Here is an 18656-nt window from a genome sequence, read left to right as displayed (position 1 = left end):
CAAATTTCACAAAAAAAGTTTGGGGTTTCTGTAAATCACTTTGTTTGGTTCGTTAATTTCCCTTGATACAAAGTTGTCTCCCCACTAGTCATCTGTCTTAATGTGACCACCTTCAGATATCATTGTCCTCGTGATATGGTTGTGCTAATATATCCGTATATACATGCATATATATATATATACATATGTATATATACACATATACATGTATATACACGTATACATATGTATTGGTTGAACAAAAATGGTAACGGTAGAGACTTACACGACTACTTTCGTTGTACGTGGCTGAAATTTCCAACACATCTCCAAGAGTTGTATTCTTATCAAGAATTTTTCGGTATATTACGAGTGGATATAATTCATGGACTGGACATGCATTTAATGTTAATTTACATATATATATAGATATATATCATGTATTATAAAAATAAATAATCGGGGCATACAATTTTGATTCATATTAATCACCAATGGTAAACATAGAAAAACGCTTTATTTTAATACGAATGAATAATGTGTCAATGGAATATAAAAGAATTATATCCAAAACATCATAAATATTAGTCTAAAAACCTTTTTAAAATATAAATAAAAACCATTTTCCTGAAAGCACCGATTTGTTTAGTATTTATTTTTTTCACAAATATTCCGCAATCACATCATTTTGTACTTTTATATTTTTATACTATTTCATTATTAATATTTCGAACCATTCACAAATCAATAATTTATGGATACATTTCATTATCAAACGTTTACAAAACGAATTTGATAACGCATGCATGCATGTATACATAGGAAGGACAATAAAATCGGGGTGTCACGTAGTAGAAGACAAAACGTTGAGGATGCATTGTTTTCCAACTAATAAAGACATTCTTTTTGTCATTAATATGCTTATTTTACACACAAAATATAGTAATTTTATATTTATTTATTTATTTTCAAAACTACAATAATAGCTAGCGATTGTAATTTCATTTTGAGATTTTTGTATCATAGCTGGCTATTCCCGTTAAAAATTCCATTTTCATAAACGTCGCCGTCCAAATTTCACAGTACCTGCGCTATATATTTAGACGTTGACTATAAATAAGTAGGCGGTACAATTTTAAAAAAATATTCAAATATTGTATAATTTGAGATTAGGCCAATGACAATGATTATATATATATATATATATATATATATATATATATACCAATAAGAAAAACTATATATTTTTTTTATAAAGACACGTGCAAAATATTAATTAAGGGTACAATCAGTATATCTGCATACTAATCTCTAAAATGTGAATAAAAAAGATGTAATATTTGAAATTCTGGCTGATTTATAAAGCAAGTTGAAAAACAAAATAATATTGAAGATTACGAAACATTGACCCCACCGTCTCTTATCAAGTGGTTTAATAAATCACGAGTCAAATACTCAGAAAGGCCACAAACGGAGCAATCTAACAGCGTTAATGCGCCGTTACTCGCCGGCATCTCAAGGCCCGCAAGACGACATAACGGCGTCATCTGCCCAATAATTGTTGCTATATATGTAGGCAGATGGTGTTTTCAGACATAACACACACTGATTCTCCTCTTCTCTCTCTCTCTCTCTCTCTCTAAACACACTCTATACATACAGTGATACACATATACACAAACGCAAGCGTGTTATATAGACTGTATATAGAAGTACAAAGGTTTTGCTTGAAGAAGAAGCTTGGTGTCTTGATACAATCACTGTCTGATCTCGTTTCTCCCCCAAAGATCCAATCTTTTTTTTTTAACCCAAAAAAAAAAAGATTCAATCTTTTTAGTTCTTTTGCTTTTGTTTGCTCTGTTTCAAACCTTTCGTTATTCGTAAAAAGAACAAAGAGCGATTGTCTGAAAATGGGTAAGAAAGATCACGAGGATCAGAAAGTGGAATCTGTTCTTCATCTCCTTTGCAAACAATCTCCACTTTCTCTGAAACAAGTATGTCGTCTTCTTGTTTTTTTTTTCTTTTTTTTTGTTGTCTCATATATATATATATACACACATATATACATATATAATGTATTGCATGTACATGTGTAAATGAAAGCTTCGATTTTTATGTGATGGAGCAGGAGAAGTTCTGCGACAAAGACTGTGTGGAGAGGTTCTTGAAGGGGAAAGGAGATAACGTCAAAAAAGCTGCGAAACAGCTGAGGTCTTGCCTTTCTTGGAGACAGAGTATCGGAATCGGTATTTTTTTCACCCACTTCTACACATTCGTACGTATAAATATATACATACATATGCAGCAGATACGCTCCCGCGTGTATGTATGTATGTATACTGATATACTCTACGAATGCATACACGCACAGACATATGCTCTATTTTATTGGTATCCTTTACACAGATGTTAAATCTTAAGGTTTCTGACTTTTCTTTTGTCTTTTTTTTTTAAAAAAAAATTAAATATATAATCTATCAGAGAGCTTGGCGGCGGAGGAATTCTCGGCCGAGCTCGCCGACGGTGTGGCTTACGTCGCCGGCCACGACGGAGAATTCAGACCCGTTATCGTAAATTTCCCCATCTGTATTAATTTCATTTTATTTTCTCTAATAAAACATTATTATCTGTACGCTTTGAGATGACGACAATATTAAGCCGACAGACGGTTATTGGCATTGTTTTTTTTTTAATTTATATATTTTTTTCATGCAGATTTTCCGTTTTAAGCAGGACTATCTCAAGTTGCATTCCCAGAAACAGTAAGTCCAACTAGGACTAAATAAAGTCAAAATAATTTATAATCACTAAAAATTAAAAGCTAAATCAAAGATATGGGAACGACAGTAAATGCGCATAAATTATAATCTTGATCATTTAATTATGCTTATGATCTGATTAAAATGTTAATATCGAAGGTTCACGCGTTTTGTGGCGTTCACGCTCGAGACCGCGATTGCGACCATGACCAGAAACATGGGACAGTTTGTTCTCCTCTTCGACGCGAGTAAGTTAAATAAACTTAGTATCAACGATAATTTTACCTTTTTACCCCTCGGAACTCCTGGATTATAGCGTAGTATAGTGTATTTTTTGGTAATTATATAGCCGCATCTTGCGGTTGTCTGGTCTGAACATGCCAACGCGCGATATAAATGAGTTTTTGATTTGTGTTATGTCGTGGACTGAAGGCTGAGACATGGTTTCCTTAAAATGTCCAAACTGCCCCTCACGTGTCACCGTCACTTACCTGCATAAATGCCCCGTAAGTTCAGGGATATTTTCGGTATAAAAAAAGCTACCTCCACGGTAATTTCGAAATGATTAAGGAGTAAAAAAGAGTTGTTAATGATTTTATTTTTGAAGTCAAGTACTGAATTTTAACTCTGTTCACTGTGTCCATGAGTCACGTAAAATTTTTCTACCTTGAAAAGATGATTGCTGTGTTTGTGTATTTATATGTACGAGTCGTCTGGTCCTTTCGGTATAAATATGTACATTCAATTTTCAAAAATATCTAGTTATAAAAAATTTAATATATAAAAACTTTCGTCAAAAATATTTATTAACCCCATTTACTAGTTTTGTCATTTTGCAAAATATCTAAATATATTTTTTATTAAAAATAAGAACTGTTCTGTTACCAATTTTGATGTTTACATTTTTATTTAATGGTAAAAATATAGTAAATATGATCATAGCATTGACTGTACTTATGGTAGCTATTGTTTTTATTAACATGGTAATTATTTTTTTACAAGTATTGTTTGAATTCTTCTTTTTGCACTATTGATCTTGTTTTTTTTAATTTCACTGTCCTTTTTTGCATAGTAGATTTGTAATTAAAAAATTACATTGATTTACCCAGCCCCTTTTATGCCAATATTTTTTACGTCACGCCTGAAAAGTTTTAGCCTTTTTTTTTTGCACATAAAAGAAGAAAATTCCCTGTCTTTTTTTCCATTCTTTCGAGAAAAATGCATTTTAAAAAGAATTGATTTTTCGCTGAAAAGCGAGATTTATTTTATGCAAAGGACGATTTAGTTTATATGTTTAAACGTGATTATATGATAACAGTTGTCTTATCTAATTGCATGGAATTAATTTATTTATTTATTTGGCCTAAAAATTACAGGCTTTTTCAGATCAGCCCCAACTTTTACAAATCTGCTTCTGGCAACCCTTAAAATTCTCGTGGAGAATTACCCATGTCGACTTTACAAGGCCTTCATCATCGACCCACCCTCTTTATTTTCTTATATTTGGAAGGTAGCAATTTTAATTTAATTAATTATTTGCTGTGTCCTAATTATTATTTTGACATGTATTTAGTTAGTGATAATCAAGTGCGGTTACGTGTACAGGGATTCCGTCCGTTTGTGGAGCTGTCAACGGTCACGGTGGTGGTCTCGTCGCTAGACTACGAAGAGTCGTTAGATTTCAGCCACGTGTCAACTTTCCCGAGATCCGCTTCCCTCCGGTTCCATCCTTCGTCCATCAAATCAACGGCCAGGATCGGTTCGTCTTCTTCCAGATTCGCCTTCACCGTATCTCATCATCGCGACTCCTTGAAGCCGTGGTACCTCTCCTTCACCGACACGTCACCTCTTCCCGTCACATCCTCCGCCGCCGGGAAAATTTCTCCGATGAGCGCGCGGTCGCTGTCTTTCGCTTCTCCGGCGTATCGTGGCCTAGACGTGCCACCCCCCGCCGCGTGCAGGAAGAGCCTGTTTCCGTCGACGCCGTTGCCGGAAAAATCTACGACGGAGTTTCGCCCGAGGACGCCGCGTCCGTCGTTCTTCCAGTCCCCCGCGACTTTCTTCCGCCGGGAGAGCCACGTAAGCGGTGGTGGCGGCGGAGGGGGAGGCGAGAAGGCACGTGAGTCGTTCGTGCCGTATCTGAAGTTCTACAGGCGACCGTACGATGAGTTTGGTTACAGGTCTAAGCTGCGGGGCCCACGTAGATTCCTTTCTGTCGTGTCTCCACAGATCAGACGTCGCCACGTGTCAGTATCGCAACGGTTCTAGATTTATTTATTTAAAAAAAAAAAGGCGCAAACGAGGAATGGAGTATACGGCGATATACCGTGCGATTACTGATTTTACTAATCGGGTGATTTGTAATTATTTATTTTCTACAATTAAATAGTTTTCAAATTAATGGGTGCATGAGTGTTTGTGGGTCCACTATCATTGGTTGATGAACAGAAATTTATAATAAATTAATGGAAGATAAATGTGTTATTAACGAGGATTATTAACTCCTGTGCACGTGTGTGACTTGGGGATATGAAGTCGGTTAATGGATTCAAGATAGCGTGGTCGCAACGTCAACGAAAAATCGCATTGGACCTATATATATAATATATTAAGAGATAAAATAAACAATAGTTATTATTATAATTAATATATAAAAATAACATAATTTAGCGAGAAGCCAATGAAATTCAGAACATTATTTTGTTTTTCATTTGTTTTACCAGATAAAAATATATCATGGGTTTTTCAAACTTTTTCTGTCTAAATTGGGCTTTTATATGGGCTTTTTAATTTTAGGGTTTTAAAGTGTTCTTGGAATTGGGTAAGAATTCCACATAAATCAAGGTCATATGGGCTTTTTCATAACGGCGAGAGCAACGGACGTTAATGTCTCCCCCAGAAAAAGGTGTGACTGGTGGTAACGCAATCGCCCGCAATCACAGTGATTGCGACTTCTAGCGATTACGGGTAATTGAAAAAGTGATTGATGAAATCGTAATCGCCCGCAATCGCAACAAAACATCAATATTCTAATCGTAACTAAAAGATTGCGTTACGATAGTGTTTTGCAGCGTTTTAATTAAATGATCAAAATACCCCTAATATTAATTAGTATATATACATACATATCATATTATATATATAAAGAACTTACGTATGTGTATATACATAAAATATATAAATACATATATATAATACATATATATATACATACAAACATACATATATATACACAAACAATCATATATACATATATACATCTATATACATATACACATACATACATATACATATACACATATATATATATACACACACATGTATATATATAAACATATACATACATATATATATACACATATATACACACATACATACATATATATACACACACATACACACACACATACATGCATACATACATACATACATACATATACATATATACATATATACATATATACACACATACATATATCTATATACACATAAATATACATACATATACACACATACATACATATATATACACATGCATACATATATACACATATACATATATAAATATATACATACGTACATATACATATATATACACATACATATACATACATGCATACATATACACACACATACATATATACATATATACACACATATATATATACATACATATATACACACATACATATATATACATATACATACATACATACACATATATAGACATATATATATACATACATATATTTATATACTTAATACATATATACATACATAAATTAAAAAAAATATATTAATAATTTTGTTTGGTATATATATTATGTTTGTTATTGTTTGGTTTTATCAATAAATATTTTTAATATTAAAATTATCTTTGAAAATAAATTAAATTGATAACAAAATAATATTTTCAATTTTATAATTAATTATTTATAAATTTAATAATTATTTGATATTAAATAATAGTAAAAAACTAATTAAAAATATTTTAAAAATGGTTAGTATTGTATATAATGATGTATTTTTTTGTAATTTAAATCAAATCGCAATCGCAATCGCTGTCAACGAATCGTTTTAAATCGCAATCACTCGCAATCACTATCAATAACAGTTTTTTACCAGTCAGTACCAATCGCCTAGAATCGCCAGCAAACGCATCGTAAATGCTCGCAATCACCGCGATTGCGATTGTGATTCCACCAGTCACCACCAAAGAGTAACTGGACAGTCGTTAAAGAGACGACGAAAAAGGAGTCTGCTGAGATTCGTATAGTGAAACCAAGAAGAAGAAAATTGTGGTTATTTTTATGGGAAAATTCCAAATAAATATATCAAATTGTTATTTTTATCGATAAATATATAAATTTGATAGATACTAAATAAATATATGGCATTGCAATTTTGAACCATATTACTACACAAACGTCGTCGGTATTTTAAAGTCGTCGGCTCTTTAACGTCGTCAGACATCGTTATGCGTGGTTTCCCTATTTTTTATTGATGAAAAATATGGTAATTTGAATTTCATATACCAAAGTTATAATAAAAACGTCGTCGAAAAAAAGTTATTACAACCAAAAATTCGTAAACACTACATTTTATTGGGAGTGGGAGTTTCAGATTTCGGTTCAAAATTTTAACAGTTCGGTTCAAGAATAGTTTATTCGGTATTCTAAAATTTACATCAAATTAGTACCATATATTATTCGGTTCTAATTTCGGTTTTTGTTACAAAAATTAGATTTTCTTAAGTAAATTTCGGTTTTTCAGAAATTTAATAAAATTCGATTCGGTTTCGAAAAATTCGATTCTATTAAAAACATACTGTCTGTAAATTTTGAATAGTACGATTCGAAAAAATTATCCAAAATTTTCCGTTTCTCGGAACCGAACTTAAATGCCCACCCCTACATTTTAATATTTTATCATTGAATCTTAACATTACATTTCACTCGTTCATATAATAGACCGAAGCACCGACGATTTTATTTCATCATTGATCGCGATATTTTATTATAGAAATCTTGAAATTACATTGCTCTCGATACATATAATAGAGGATTGAGGGGGGATTAGGGAGCCGCCGGGGGTGAAATTGTCGAGTTAGAAAGTTTGAGGGGCTTTGCGTAAACGTAAGGGTTCCTCTCAAAGAAATTGGTGGGCTTGAGTTCAAACCCACCTTTCAATAAGGGCATTATCGGAAAATCTTCTTGGCATGGCACGTGATGTATTCCCATTGTGTACCACACAACAATGTCCCTCTTCTCGATCTCTCTATTCCTGCACATTCAAAATATCAAAACATATATAGATATATAAACAAACTCATCAATGCATCAAATCTTAAAAAATAATGCAAAAAATTGAAATAATATAGCGGTATATTGGTGTATATATAGTATGTATAGTACTTGTCGGTCCAGACGGCTAATGTATCGTCCCCTCTGCTCTGGAAGGCGTACAAGCCAGAGGCGAATCTCTCGGACTTGTTGTACGGCGTGACCCACAAATTATAGTTTGTGAACGCCGCCCTCGTTTGGGGATAATCGTCTCCCGACAAGAGAGGAACTGTGGCGGTTCCCGGGACCAGACTGTATCCGACGGTGTTTCCCGGTCGGGTCCTCTTTTCCGGATTGACCACTGTGAATTCCGCCGGTTGGGACCCGACCCGGGTCCGGGCGTCGAGTTCTGTAGCGGCCGTCTCGTGTTGCACGGTCCAATAACTCTTTCTAGGGACCCTGTGAGCCGTGTCGCTTATTCTCTTGGTTACAAGTTTTGTCTTAACGAACGAATTTATCGGACCGTCGACGTCTAGATCGAGACGGTAGTTCAAGAAATGGTCGTGGTATGTTCCGATCGTATTGTCTACGATTAATGTTCCGTGTTGGTCGTCTTTGATTTGGTCTTTGTGCGTGTACGATGTTCCTCTCACTTCGAGTACCCCGGAAAGACCAATCTGTCGAAGAGAACATAATGTAGTAATTATATAACATATGTATATATATATAACTTGAATGAGTTATATATTTTATGAAAAGTCACGTATTAATATGTAAAAGAAAAATAAATAAATATATGAATCTTTAATTTTTTCAGATAAATAGAGAGACTTTTCTTAATTCATATATTAAATTGTCAATTTTAAAAATTAAAATCGGAAATTTTTACACGATTCCAAAAACAGCTACCCAATTAAATAATAAAATATTAATCACAATGATAGAAACCGTTTAAAAATTGAACTTTTAATATATAAATTAAGAAGATTTTGTTTATTTTTTTTAGAAATTTTATAGTTCGTATATTTATTTGAATTTTTTTTTTCACAATTTCGTGTATTAATTTGTTATTTTTCATATTTATATACGTACATGTAGATTATTTTTTTCTTATCTACCTCGACTTTGATGGAGCCTGTGGGCTTGAACTCCCAATCCATGATGTAATCGTAGTTGCCAAGTGTAGCCGCCATCCTTACAACCAAGCTCACGCCTTGTCTTGCTTCCGTGAACTACAATTTCATACCCGACAAATATTTTCTTAATACACGATCGTATAATCAGCAAATTTTATAGGTACAAAATATTTTTTTTATAACCGGGTTTCCTAGGCCGAGGCCCAGACTAATCCCGGGACCGGGAGTCAGCCATGTGATTTGAATTACGCGCTCCTTTCCCAGCCTGGATTCAAACTCGGGGCGGGATAGACGTTTTACGCCCCCGTTTCACCGGTTGAACTACCCATGTTGGATACGTACAAAATACGTTATTTCCATGCATATGATGATATACAGACAAGTGGCGTCGTACCTCATCGAACTCCGTCTCTGCATGCCGCCACATCGTGTCGCCAGTGTACCGTTCGAAAACGCAGAACGCGTTAGGGATCTTGACGACGGAGCCACGTGGCGGGCCGGAGAAAAACGCGTCCATGAAAACGGCGTTTGGTGGGCAGTCGGAGAAAGGAGCGAGTGACGTGGCGGATTGGCCGCAGCCCCACTCGCCGCAGTCGAAGAATGTCTTGTAGTACCATTCCTCCGAAGGGTCTTGGTACGAAACGAATAGCTCCGAGACATAACCCTTGTACAGCACCAACCTTTGCCTTTTCTGATCCACGTCGTATACCGAAGCTAACGATATGACCGGGCCCACCCTCATGTCGTATCCCACGTGGAATTTCCAGTTTGCCCAGATGTATACATTATGGTTTCGGGTCACAAATAAATGGTGGGAAAATGAAGAAAAACGTAACAACACAACTAGGGTTTGTTAACAGAGCGTTTCGCGACGTGGACCTGACGACATGACCGTCGATTTTGAAGCCGGGACCGTCCGACTGAGAAATGGCAGTGTCCTTAAGATCCAAACCGACAGGAACACGAAGACTTTCATCTCTGTAGTCAGTTCCTTCGGCTTTGGGCATTGGAGCTTTACCCGTATCTTTGTACTCTACGATCTTCATAGCGTCAAGATCTACTCCGATTATCAACCCATCGATGGGTCTCATGTACAAATTAGACGTCCCTTCCGAGTAAAAACACAATATCTTCGTGACCCTTGGCTCGTCTTCTCTCGCCTCGTATGTTTGTCCGTACCACCCTCCCGTAAACGTACTGCATTCAACGTGGGACATGTTCAACCCACGTTGAGTCATGGACTTAACAAAGGGCACGTACTTTTTGGTGATTTTCACGGCCAGATTCTGCTCGTCTATCGTCATCATTTGGTAACCGAAACCCGAATGCGTTTTCTTGGAGAGTATGGTTCCTGAAGAGAGGTCAATGGTGAGCTCTAGGTTTTGTTTGTTCAGTCTGACAATGGCTGTGGCTCTGCGCGGCGGTGGCAGCGTGGCGGAAGGGCTGGAAAGCCATTTTAGGACAGCGGGTTTCTCGGGCTCGTCTAGGGCTACATAGTGGAAGTTGAGGTTACGTTTCGAATCGCCAAAATGGTTGTTGATTATGGATTGGATTCGGGTTATTTCGGACGGGGTTAATGGGTCTAGAGGGTGAGTTCGAGATGAGATTGTGGAGATGAAGATGGAGAGTGATAGAATGAAGAGTTGAATCTTCAATCGTGAAGTCGACATTGTTGTTCCTTTTGTGTTTTTTTGCAAGTGTCTTGCTTGGAGGAAGGCTTGTGCTCCCTTGTCCGTTTTATAGCGTTTTATTAGGTGACTTTTCATCTATATAAGTTGATTACAACAAATTTTGTTAATTTTATTGCGATTAAGAAGTCAATCAAGATCGCGTAACATCTTTATTAATTATTGAGGTTTTTTGGTAGATACTTGTTAATGTCACATTTAATTCTTTCATATCCTTTCTCCAATTCCATGGCCGTGGTACTTTTCATTTCCGGCACGTTTAAAACCTTGGAAAAAATCACTCTAAATTCCAAAAGATTCCCGAGCCAAAACCAAATACTGTCCATCAAATATCAACTCACCGAATATATATACGTAAAGGTTATGCATAGAATTCTTCATATCGTGACGTGTTTCAATTCATTTAAAGATAATTTATGTTGTATTTGTAAGAAATTTAACTTACACATTATAAAAATAATAATAATAGACATGATATAAACCGATGGGCAATATGATTTGTACCATTTTCCGAGCCTGAAAACAACTTTTCCCCATAAATAAATTTATTATAATATCTATTATATAATAAGGTTGAATTCATCTTAAACGATTCATTTCATCTTGAAATGTATATAATAAGATATTATCATTAATATGATTATGATTTAATCTAGATATTATATCTAGAATATTCCATTGTATTTTCAATATGTTAGCGTGTATTTTGCAGTCATCTATAGAAAACCAGTATCTTATATAATGATCACACGATATGAAAAAATATCGTAACAATACATCCACACCTGAGAATTATCTCCTCAAGGGGAGAGTAGTTCTGTTTCCTCATGGTTTTGAGTTTGCATCCAATCCTTTCATGTTCATTAAGAAAGAAAATCCAAACGGAGATTAGCCACTAATTGAAACAGAAGGTGTTGAAACACTAGCTAGAACACGACAGGACGAAAGATATTGACGTGGATGAATACAGATACACACATGGGCAGATCCTATATATGTACAATAGAATGGGCACATATATGCCCCCACTGTTAAATAAAAAATATTTAATTTCATTGTAAATTAAATAAATTTTCAATCAAAATCGTGAAATGCCCCCATAATGAAATTAAATTTGTCCGTATAATATTCCGCGATTATACATTATGCCTCCAGTTATAAATGATTCTCGGTCCGCCACTGGATACAGTACATGTTCATCATATGATGAGTCTCTTTCACTACATATAATAAGGGGACCAAAGATTCGCCTCGTGACGATATGAGCTTGCAACTTGTGTTTCAATCACTCAGTGAAGCTTCTTACATACCGTACGTAACATCAGACATTCGAACTCTGTCCATATAAAAAAGGAAAGTAATATCCCACTTTTAATGGGAAGTTTTAATCACGTACGTCTTCATGTCTGGTCTGGTTGGTATTGTCTGGATGTCTCGTGCATGCTATGCATGCATGGTTTTGAGTCCATGGTAGTTACGTAGTAGGTATTGAGATTAGGGTTTGGATTCACGATCCAGTGAGCCCTATGCACGGAACGAAGAGTTTAATCTTCAACATTTTAAATGTTATATATATGTTTGGACCGACCTTTACGTACTCTTCTACGTTTCACATTTGTGGGGTTTGAATTGGGATCGGAGGACCATGACCATGCATGCATCTATACATTTCTTTATATTTAATTCTTGATCTGTATTGAAATGACATCTTAACCTCACATCGCCACCACTTCAATGTCACTTTCCGCCGTTAATACAATTTGGGTCGGCTTAAAACTCTTAGAAAATTAGATTCGAACCCTAAGATCATATGGTCCGACTCGGACAAGTATACGGAGTGGCCACCTCACAAATTTTGGAAGCTCTGTACATATTCTCAATCAATAAAAATTATTAACTAATATATTTTAAAAAATAATATTTAAATAAAATTAAAAAATCAATATTGTATTATTTTCAAAAACATTTAAAAATGGTTTAATATATTAAATTTAATATAATTTACAAATGAATGGATATAATATATTTTAATATAATTCTAATAAATATATTTTCCGTTTTTAAATATATTTTATAGTAATAATTAGTTTTAATAAATATTTTTTACAACGATTATAATATATTTTGGTTTTAGTTTTTAAAATAAATATTTATATATTATTACTATTTTTTAATTAATAAAGGATCTTATAAATTTTGGGGACCCTGTTTCATTGCACCACCTATACCTGTTAATAGGTCATTCTGAATGTGATAATCTACCGTATAAACTCATAACCTATCAAAATTAAATTGTATTATATCAAATATATATATATATAAATTTATTTTATTTTGTATAATGAATCGATCGTTGCACACCTATCGCGACATCGATATTTCAATTTTGCCCCTCTATTTTCTCTAGGGCAAATCTAAGAAAACTTCAACTGTCCTATTTCAACATTTGTTTTACTTAAAATTCATTACAAAAAATATTTCATTTTAACTTTATTATAAAAATATCAACTATTAATTTTAATAAATACATTATCGTCTATCTAAATTATTCAAAAAATATTATGTTTTAAATTTATTAGAAAAATTTATCAAAATTTGAATAGAAAAATATATATAAACTGCACAATTCTAAAACTTATAATAAAAATATAATATCTATTTTAATTTATTATATTATAATATTTAAAAATTATATAAATATTTATAAATATCAATCTTTATATAATAAATATGTATAAAAAATGTTATAATTAAAATTAAATATATTTTTTTGGTTATAAATAGTATATTTAAATTTTATCATTGAGTGGTTGCAAACTATTAATTTATTTTTTTATTAAAATTAATAGTTGATAGTTTTTTTATATTAAATTTAAAATAAAATAATATTTTTAAATAATTTATATAGTTTATGGTCTTTTTTATTCAAAGACAAAGTTGATGGTTGACGGTTTTTCATAATAAATTTTAAGTATGATGTTTTTTTGTATGTAAATAGAATAGTGAAGATTTTTTTTATGGTTTGTCTTTTTTCTTTATATTTTTGTTTCTTTTTTTTCTTTTTCTGTTTGTTTTTATTTGAAATATACACAAAAAAATAATAAAAACATCTACCAACAATATTGGACCACCACAAAAATAATAATACAATATTTAAAATCACGCATCTCGTTAGATAAATCAATGAATGTGATATGGATAGTCCCACCTTTTACACGTGCTCGTCGGTTTGGTCCTAAATCCACCACAAATAGAAAAAGTAGAAAAAAAGATTATGATGCATATCAAAGTCCTTGTAATTACTTTTTTTTTTTCCGGATCATGCTCATTGATTAGATTTAGATGATGTATACATTGCATGTGATCTCAATTGGGTCGAAGGCGGAAAGATGACCCAATAGATTAGATGAGAGATGACAAAGTTATCTTCAAAATATTAGGTTCGATTTTATTGGTGGAGAATCATGTAATTTTTGGACTAAAATACTCTATATATAAAGACTGGTCTGCTCTCATGTTTAAGGTAAATGTAGGGATGTAAAACGAGCCGCGGATCGCGGGCCGGCTCGTGAGTCGGCTCGTATTTTTCTGGGTTGGGCTCAAAATATTTGAGCCCATAAAAAACCGGGCCAAACGAGCCAGCCCATCACGAGCCGGGCTCGTGGCGGGCCAACTCGTCACGAGACGAGCTGGCTCGCGGGCCAAATTTTTTTAATTTTTTTTTTAAATATTTTTATATATTTTAAAATATTTTTATATACAAATTATATTTTTTTATTACATATTTAGTTTGTTTTTGTTTAAAATTTTATTTTTTTATTATATTTTAAATATTTTTTATATTTTTTAAATATGAAAATTAGTTTTAAATATTTTTAGTATTAAAATTTTATTTTTAAAAATTATATATTTGGCTCGCGGGCCGGCTCGTTTGGCTCGCGGGCTAAGACGATATGGGTTGGGCTGATATATTTATGGCTCGCTAAAAAACGGGCCGGGCTGGGTTGGGCTAAATTTTTTTCGGATCGGAACGAGTCGTGCTGGGCTGGGCCGGGCCGGCCCGTTTTACACCCCTAGGTAAATGCAATCGCTTCTTCTCGAGAATAGTACAAGAACATTTGTTTATATATATAGATTTTAGACACATACACACTTTGAATAAACAAAAGGGAAAAATATGAATCACATGCATCTTTTTATAAGGTGAATTATTATTAGTAATTACACACCATGGGCCCACATATTTAGGAGAATATTGGGCTTGAGGTTGAAAGCCCATTTGACCAAACTAGTTCGAGTTTATGGGCCCACCCAATAGACGGCCTAAAATCTAATGGGAAGGAAACCCATGTGGTGACACACATCATACATAAGCTTCGTGTGTACTTTGCAAATGATTTTTTTTTTACTTCCATTTACGAGCAGTGTTTTTCAGACACAATTGAAAACAGTAAAGAAATTTAATAATGAAAGTCATAAAAATATTGTGAAATATGAACAGGAGACTCTGGCTGAGGAAGAGACTATGAAATGAGAAGGGAACGCCTCTCTCTCTCTTCAGAATCCAGATCTGCTTTGTAGTTTTATATCACAAGCCAACCCCGCACGTCACGTAAATACACATTAGGGCAATCGCTTCTTTTTGTTCCAAGTAATCTGTTTTTTTCCTTGAATTCGACCGAACCCTTGTTCTGAGATTCCCGAAAGCGTTCGAATTTATGTTCAAAATCCGTACTTTTCCTTGTTGGGAGTAGCTTCTGGACGCTTAGAAGGACAGAGATGGGATCGGCCGCGGTTGCGTACTCTTCTTCTCTACAGACCGATGTGGCGATCTCAGGTGTGTTTCTGTAATCTCCTCCTTTTTTTTTAGATTTTCGGTCCGAGTCTTTCTCGGAATTTAATCGATTTTGATCCCCCCTCGTTCGGGCATGGTTTCCGAGATCGAATCGGTGGGAAGAGGTGGGATTAGAAGGAGAAGCTAGCTTCTGTTTACAAGATCTCTAATATGGCTTCAGATTTGTTTGGTTCCTCTGATATGCGTATGCCTGTGATGTGAATGCGGGTCTTGAGTATTGATACGGAGACACAATTAGAAAGATTGCCTTATGAAGCAAACACATTCACCATAGATTCCATATCCCCAAAATCTGTTGTCTGGAAATTTCGTTCTTTGTCCTTTTTATCACATGGTGGCGGCTAATGCCATATCTGTTGTACTTCCAGCTCTGCGGCAGAAGCATGAACTGGAGCTGGAGAATCTGACACTGACAACACAACCCTTGAACACGTTGAAGTTCTTTGCCCTCGCCATTGTTCAATACATCAGGCGATTGATATCGTATCTTTTGGCCCATGGGGGTTTGTTCATGCTTTTAAGTACTTTGGTAGCTGCATTTGGTGTCTTGCTTGTGATGTTTGATGGACCTCATGGAAAGGTAAAAGTTTGATTCTTCATTGTGTTTCTTATTGTTAAAAGGGTTATGCTATTAACGTGGGAGGATGACATAAAACTCAGACTAGACTTTACCTCACTGAGTTTATTTTTCTTACACCAAACATCATATTTTAAAGATTCATAAAAAGTTTTTTTGTATTTCTTACAGCATGTGGAAGAACTATCTGAGTACATCCGATATGGGTTATGGTGGATAGCACTTGGTGTTGCATCTTCAATTGGACTTGGTTCGTAACTCCCCTTGTTGGAATGAAGTTTGTCAAGGCATTCACTTGCAGAAAGGGGACAAGTTTACTTGCTGGATTAGATATTTTGTTACAATTTCCGCTATTCAGAAGCGTTTAATGTCATTCTTTTTTATCATAGGATCTGGTCTCCACACATTTGTCCTTTATCTGGGTCCCCATATCGCCTTGTTCACCATAAAGGCGACGCAATGTGGCCGAGTTGATCTAAAATCTGCACCATATGATACGATACAGCTGAAGCGAGGTCCTTCATGGCTCGATAAACCTTGTTCTGAATTCGGGCCCTCGTTATTTATATCAGCTCCTGGATCTCGTGTGCCATTGACCAGCATATTGCCACAGGTTCAATTAGAGGCCATTCTATGGGGTCTTGGGACTGCTCTAGGAGAGCTTCCTCCATATTTTATCTCAAGGGCAGGTACCGAATAATATTACTGTTTCTAATATATTTATTTAAAACATTGTTTCGGAAGTTCCAATGGATATGCTCACGAAATAGTATAGGAGAAATACTTCCTTTTGCCTCTTTAACTTGTAGTCCTGTCAGACGAAATGCGTATGGATATTGATAATCCGGGTTTTTACCGGGTATTATTTCTTTCCATTGTCTTCAGCAAGTCTTTCTGGGAGCAGAGTGGATGCAATGGAAGAACTTGATGCTTCCTCAGCTGAGGATAGTGGATTTATGGCTACTTTTCTGAACCGAGTGAAGCGGTGGCTCCTGTCCCACTCGCAACATTTGAATTTCTTTACCATCCTGGTGCTCGCCTCGGTAAGTATACATCTGCAATTTGCTTGTACTTTCCTTATGCATAATAAATGGCTGTGACCATGTTTACACGGTACAAAACGCTCTGCTCTATTTAGAATTTCATGAGCTCTTATAGATTATATCATTATGATGATCAAGTTTCGTATTTCCGCTTCCTGGTCTACTCGTAGGACTGATTCCTGAAAACCTTTCTAACACTTGGGAATTAGGATTATCGAAACTGTTTTCTCAAACAACGTAGACACTCTTGAAATATGTGAGGGAAAGTGATTATCCTTTTGGTGTCATCTGTTGGAGAAATTCACCGACTTTTATTAAGAAAGGAAATGTTGAAGAGCTTCTCACGGAGTAAGAAATTTTAGCATTATTCAATGTCTAGTATTTTCCCTGCTCATGCTCAACGTAACAGCCAGTCTTGGCCTTTAGAAAATCGGAATGTTTCTAAGTAACATGCTCTTAGGTTTTTCGACAATGTAGTGTAGTTAATGAGTAAGTCTTATTATATCTGCATTTGTTACTGAATGAAACACTAAGATTATCTAAAAGCTGCCCGCTGTTTTACGCAATTTTCTGTTTGCACCTTGCTTCCATTAAATGAATGCAGGTCCCCAATCCTCTCTTTGACCTCGCTGGAATAATGTGTGGACAGTTCGGGATTCCGTTCTGGGAATTCTTTCTGGCAACTCTAATCGGGAAGGCGATAATCAAAACTCACATACAGGTGTGTAAACCTCCTATGTTTTTTCTCCTTTTCGATGAATTCTTGACTGAACGGTTTCTGACTCTGGATCTTTGTGTCTTGTTAAGACAATCTTTATCATCTGTGTTTGTAATAATCAACTTCTCGACTGGATGGAGAATGAGCTTATATGGGTACTTAGCCATGTGCCCGGTTTGGCATCTGTGCTGCCAGACCTGACAGCCAAACTTCACAGCATGAAAGCTAAATACCTTGACGCTCCTCCTCCCGTTCCTTCCCATATCAAGGTTGGCAGTCGATAAAAGTTCCAAACTTTTACAGATTTCGAGTCCTTGTCCATGTTCAGTGTGCTGGAAATTTCCAGGCTTTTACAGAATTCAAACCCTTGTACGATCTCATTTCCTCCATGGAAATTTTCCTGTTTGGCAGGTCAAGAAGTGGGATTTCTCGTTCGCGTCAATGTGGAACGGGGTCGTATGGCTCATGCTCCTCAACTTTTTCGTCAAGATCGTGACAGCAACTGGCCAGAGACACCTGAAGACGCAGCAAGAGAAGGAATTGGCGGCTCTGACCCATTCAGATTGAGAAAGAAAAGGTCCGAACCCACTCTTTGGGGTTTGTTCATGCTTTTAAGTAC

General features: G+C 35.1%; 3 protein-coding genes across 3 annotated transcripts in view; 2 read left to right on the top strand and 1 right to left on the bottom strand.

Moving 5' to 3' along the window:
- Window positions 1-1575: 1575 nt before the first annotated feature.
- LOC104808538 lies at window positions 1576-5222 on the top strand. The gene is made up of 7 exons (XM_010534234.2): window positions 1576-1973; window positions 2108-2225; window positions 2461-2549; window positions 2695-2741; window positions 2898-2986; window positions 4115-4248; window positions 4344-5222. Exons 1-7 carry the CDS (start codon window positions 1890-1892, stop codon window positions 5004-5006), a joined length of 1224 nt encoding a protein of 407 aa, XP_010532536.1. The 5' UTR covers window positions 1576-1889; the 3' UTR covers window positions 5007-5222.
- A 2472-nt stretch (window positions 5223-7694) lies between these two features.
- LOC104808537 (primary amine oxidase-like) lies at window positions 7695-10848 on the bottom strand. Its single transcript, XM_019202009.1, has 5 exons — window positions 10036-10848; window positions 9551-9932; window positions 9139-9252; window positions 8153-8697; window positions 7695-8021 (listed from the first exon to the last, which is right to left on the bottom strand). Exons 1-5 carry the CDS (start codon window positions 10824-10826, stop codon window positions 7814-7816), a joined length of 2040 nt encoding a protein of 679 aa, XP_019057554.1. The 5' UTR covers window positions 10827-10848; the 3' UTR covers window positions 7695-7813.
- Window positions 10849-15380: 4532 nt separating this feature from the next.
- The window catches only part of LOC104808536 (vacuole membrane protein KMS1), a 3816-nt gene continuing 540 nt past the window's right edge, over window positions 15381-18656 (top strand). The window contains exons 1-8 of the mRNA XM_010534229.1: window positions 15381-15681; window positions 16068-16279; window positions 16448-16526; window positions 16666-16965; window positions 17162-17319; window positions 17924-18040; window positions 18127-18306; window positions 18449-18627. Coding sequence (XP_010532531.1) covers window positions 15624-15681; window positions 16068-16279; window positions 16448-16526; window positions 16666-16965; window positions 17162-17319; window positions 17924-18040; window positions 18127-18306; window positions 18449-18604 — 1260 coding nt within the window. The 5' untranslated portion in view covers window positions 15381-15623 and the 3' untranslated portion in view covers window positions 18605-18627. The remainder of the gene's footprint in view (window positions 15682-16067; window positions 16280-16447; window positions 16527-16665; window positions 16966-17161; window positions 17320-17923; window positions 18041-18126; window positions 18307-18448; window positions 18628-18656) is intronic.

Source organism: Tarenaya hassleriana, unplaced genomic scaffold, assembly GCF_000463585.1.
Source record: "Tarenaya hassleriana unplaced genomic scaffold, ASM46358v1 Cleome15, whole genome shotgun sequence".
Lineage (NCBI taxonomy): Eukaryota > Viridiplantae > Streptophyta > Magnoliopsida > Brassicales > Cleomaceae > Tarenaya > Tarenaya hassleriana.
The sequence above is the reverse complement of the archived record's forward strand: the minus strand, read 5'-3'. Positions and strand labels throughout refer to the sequence as shown.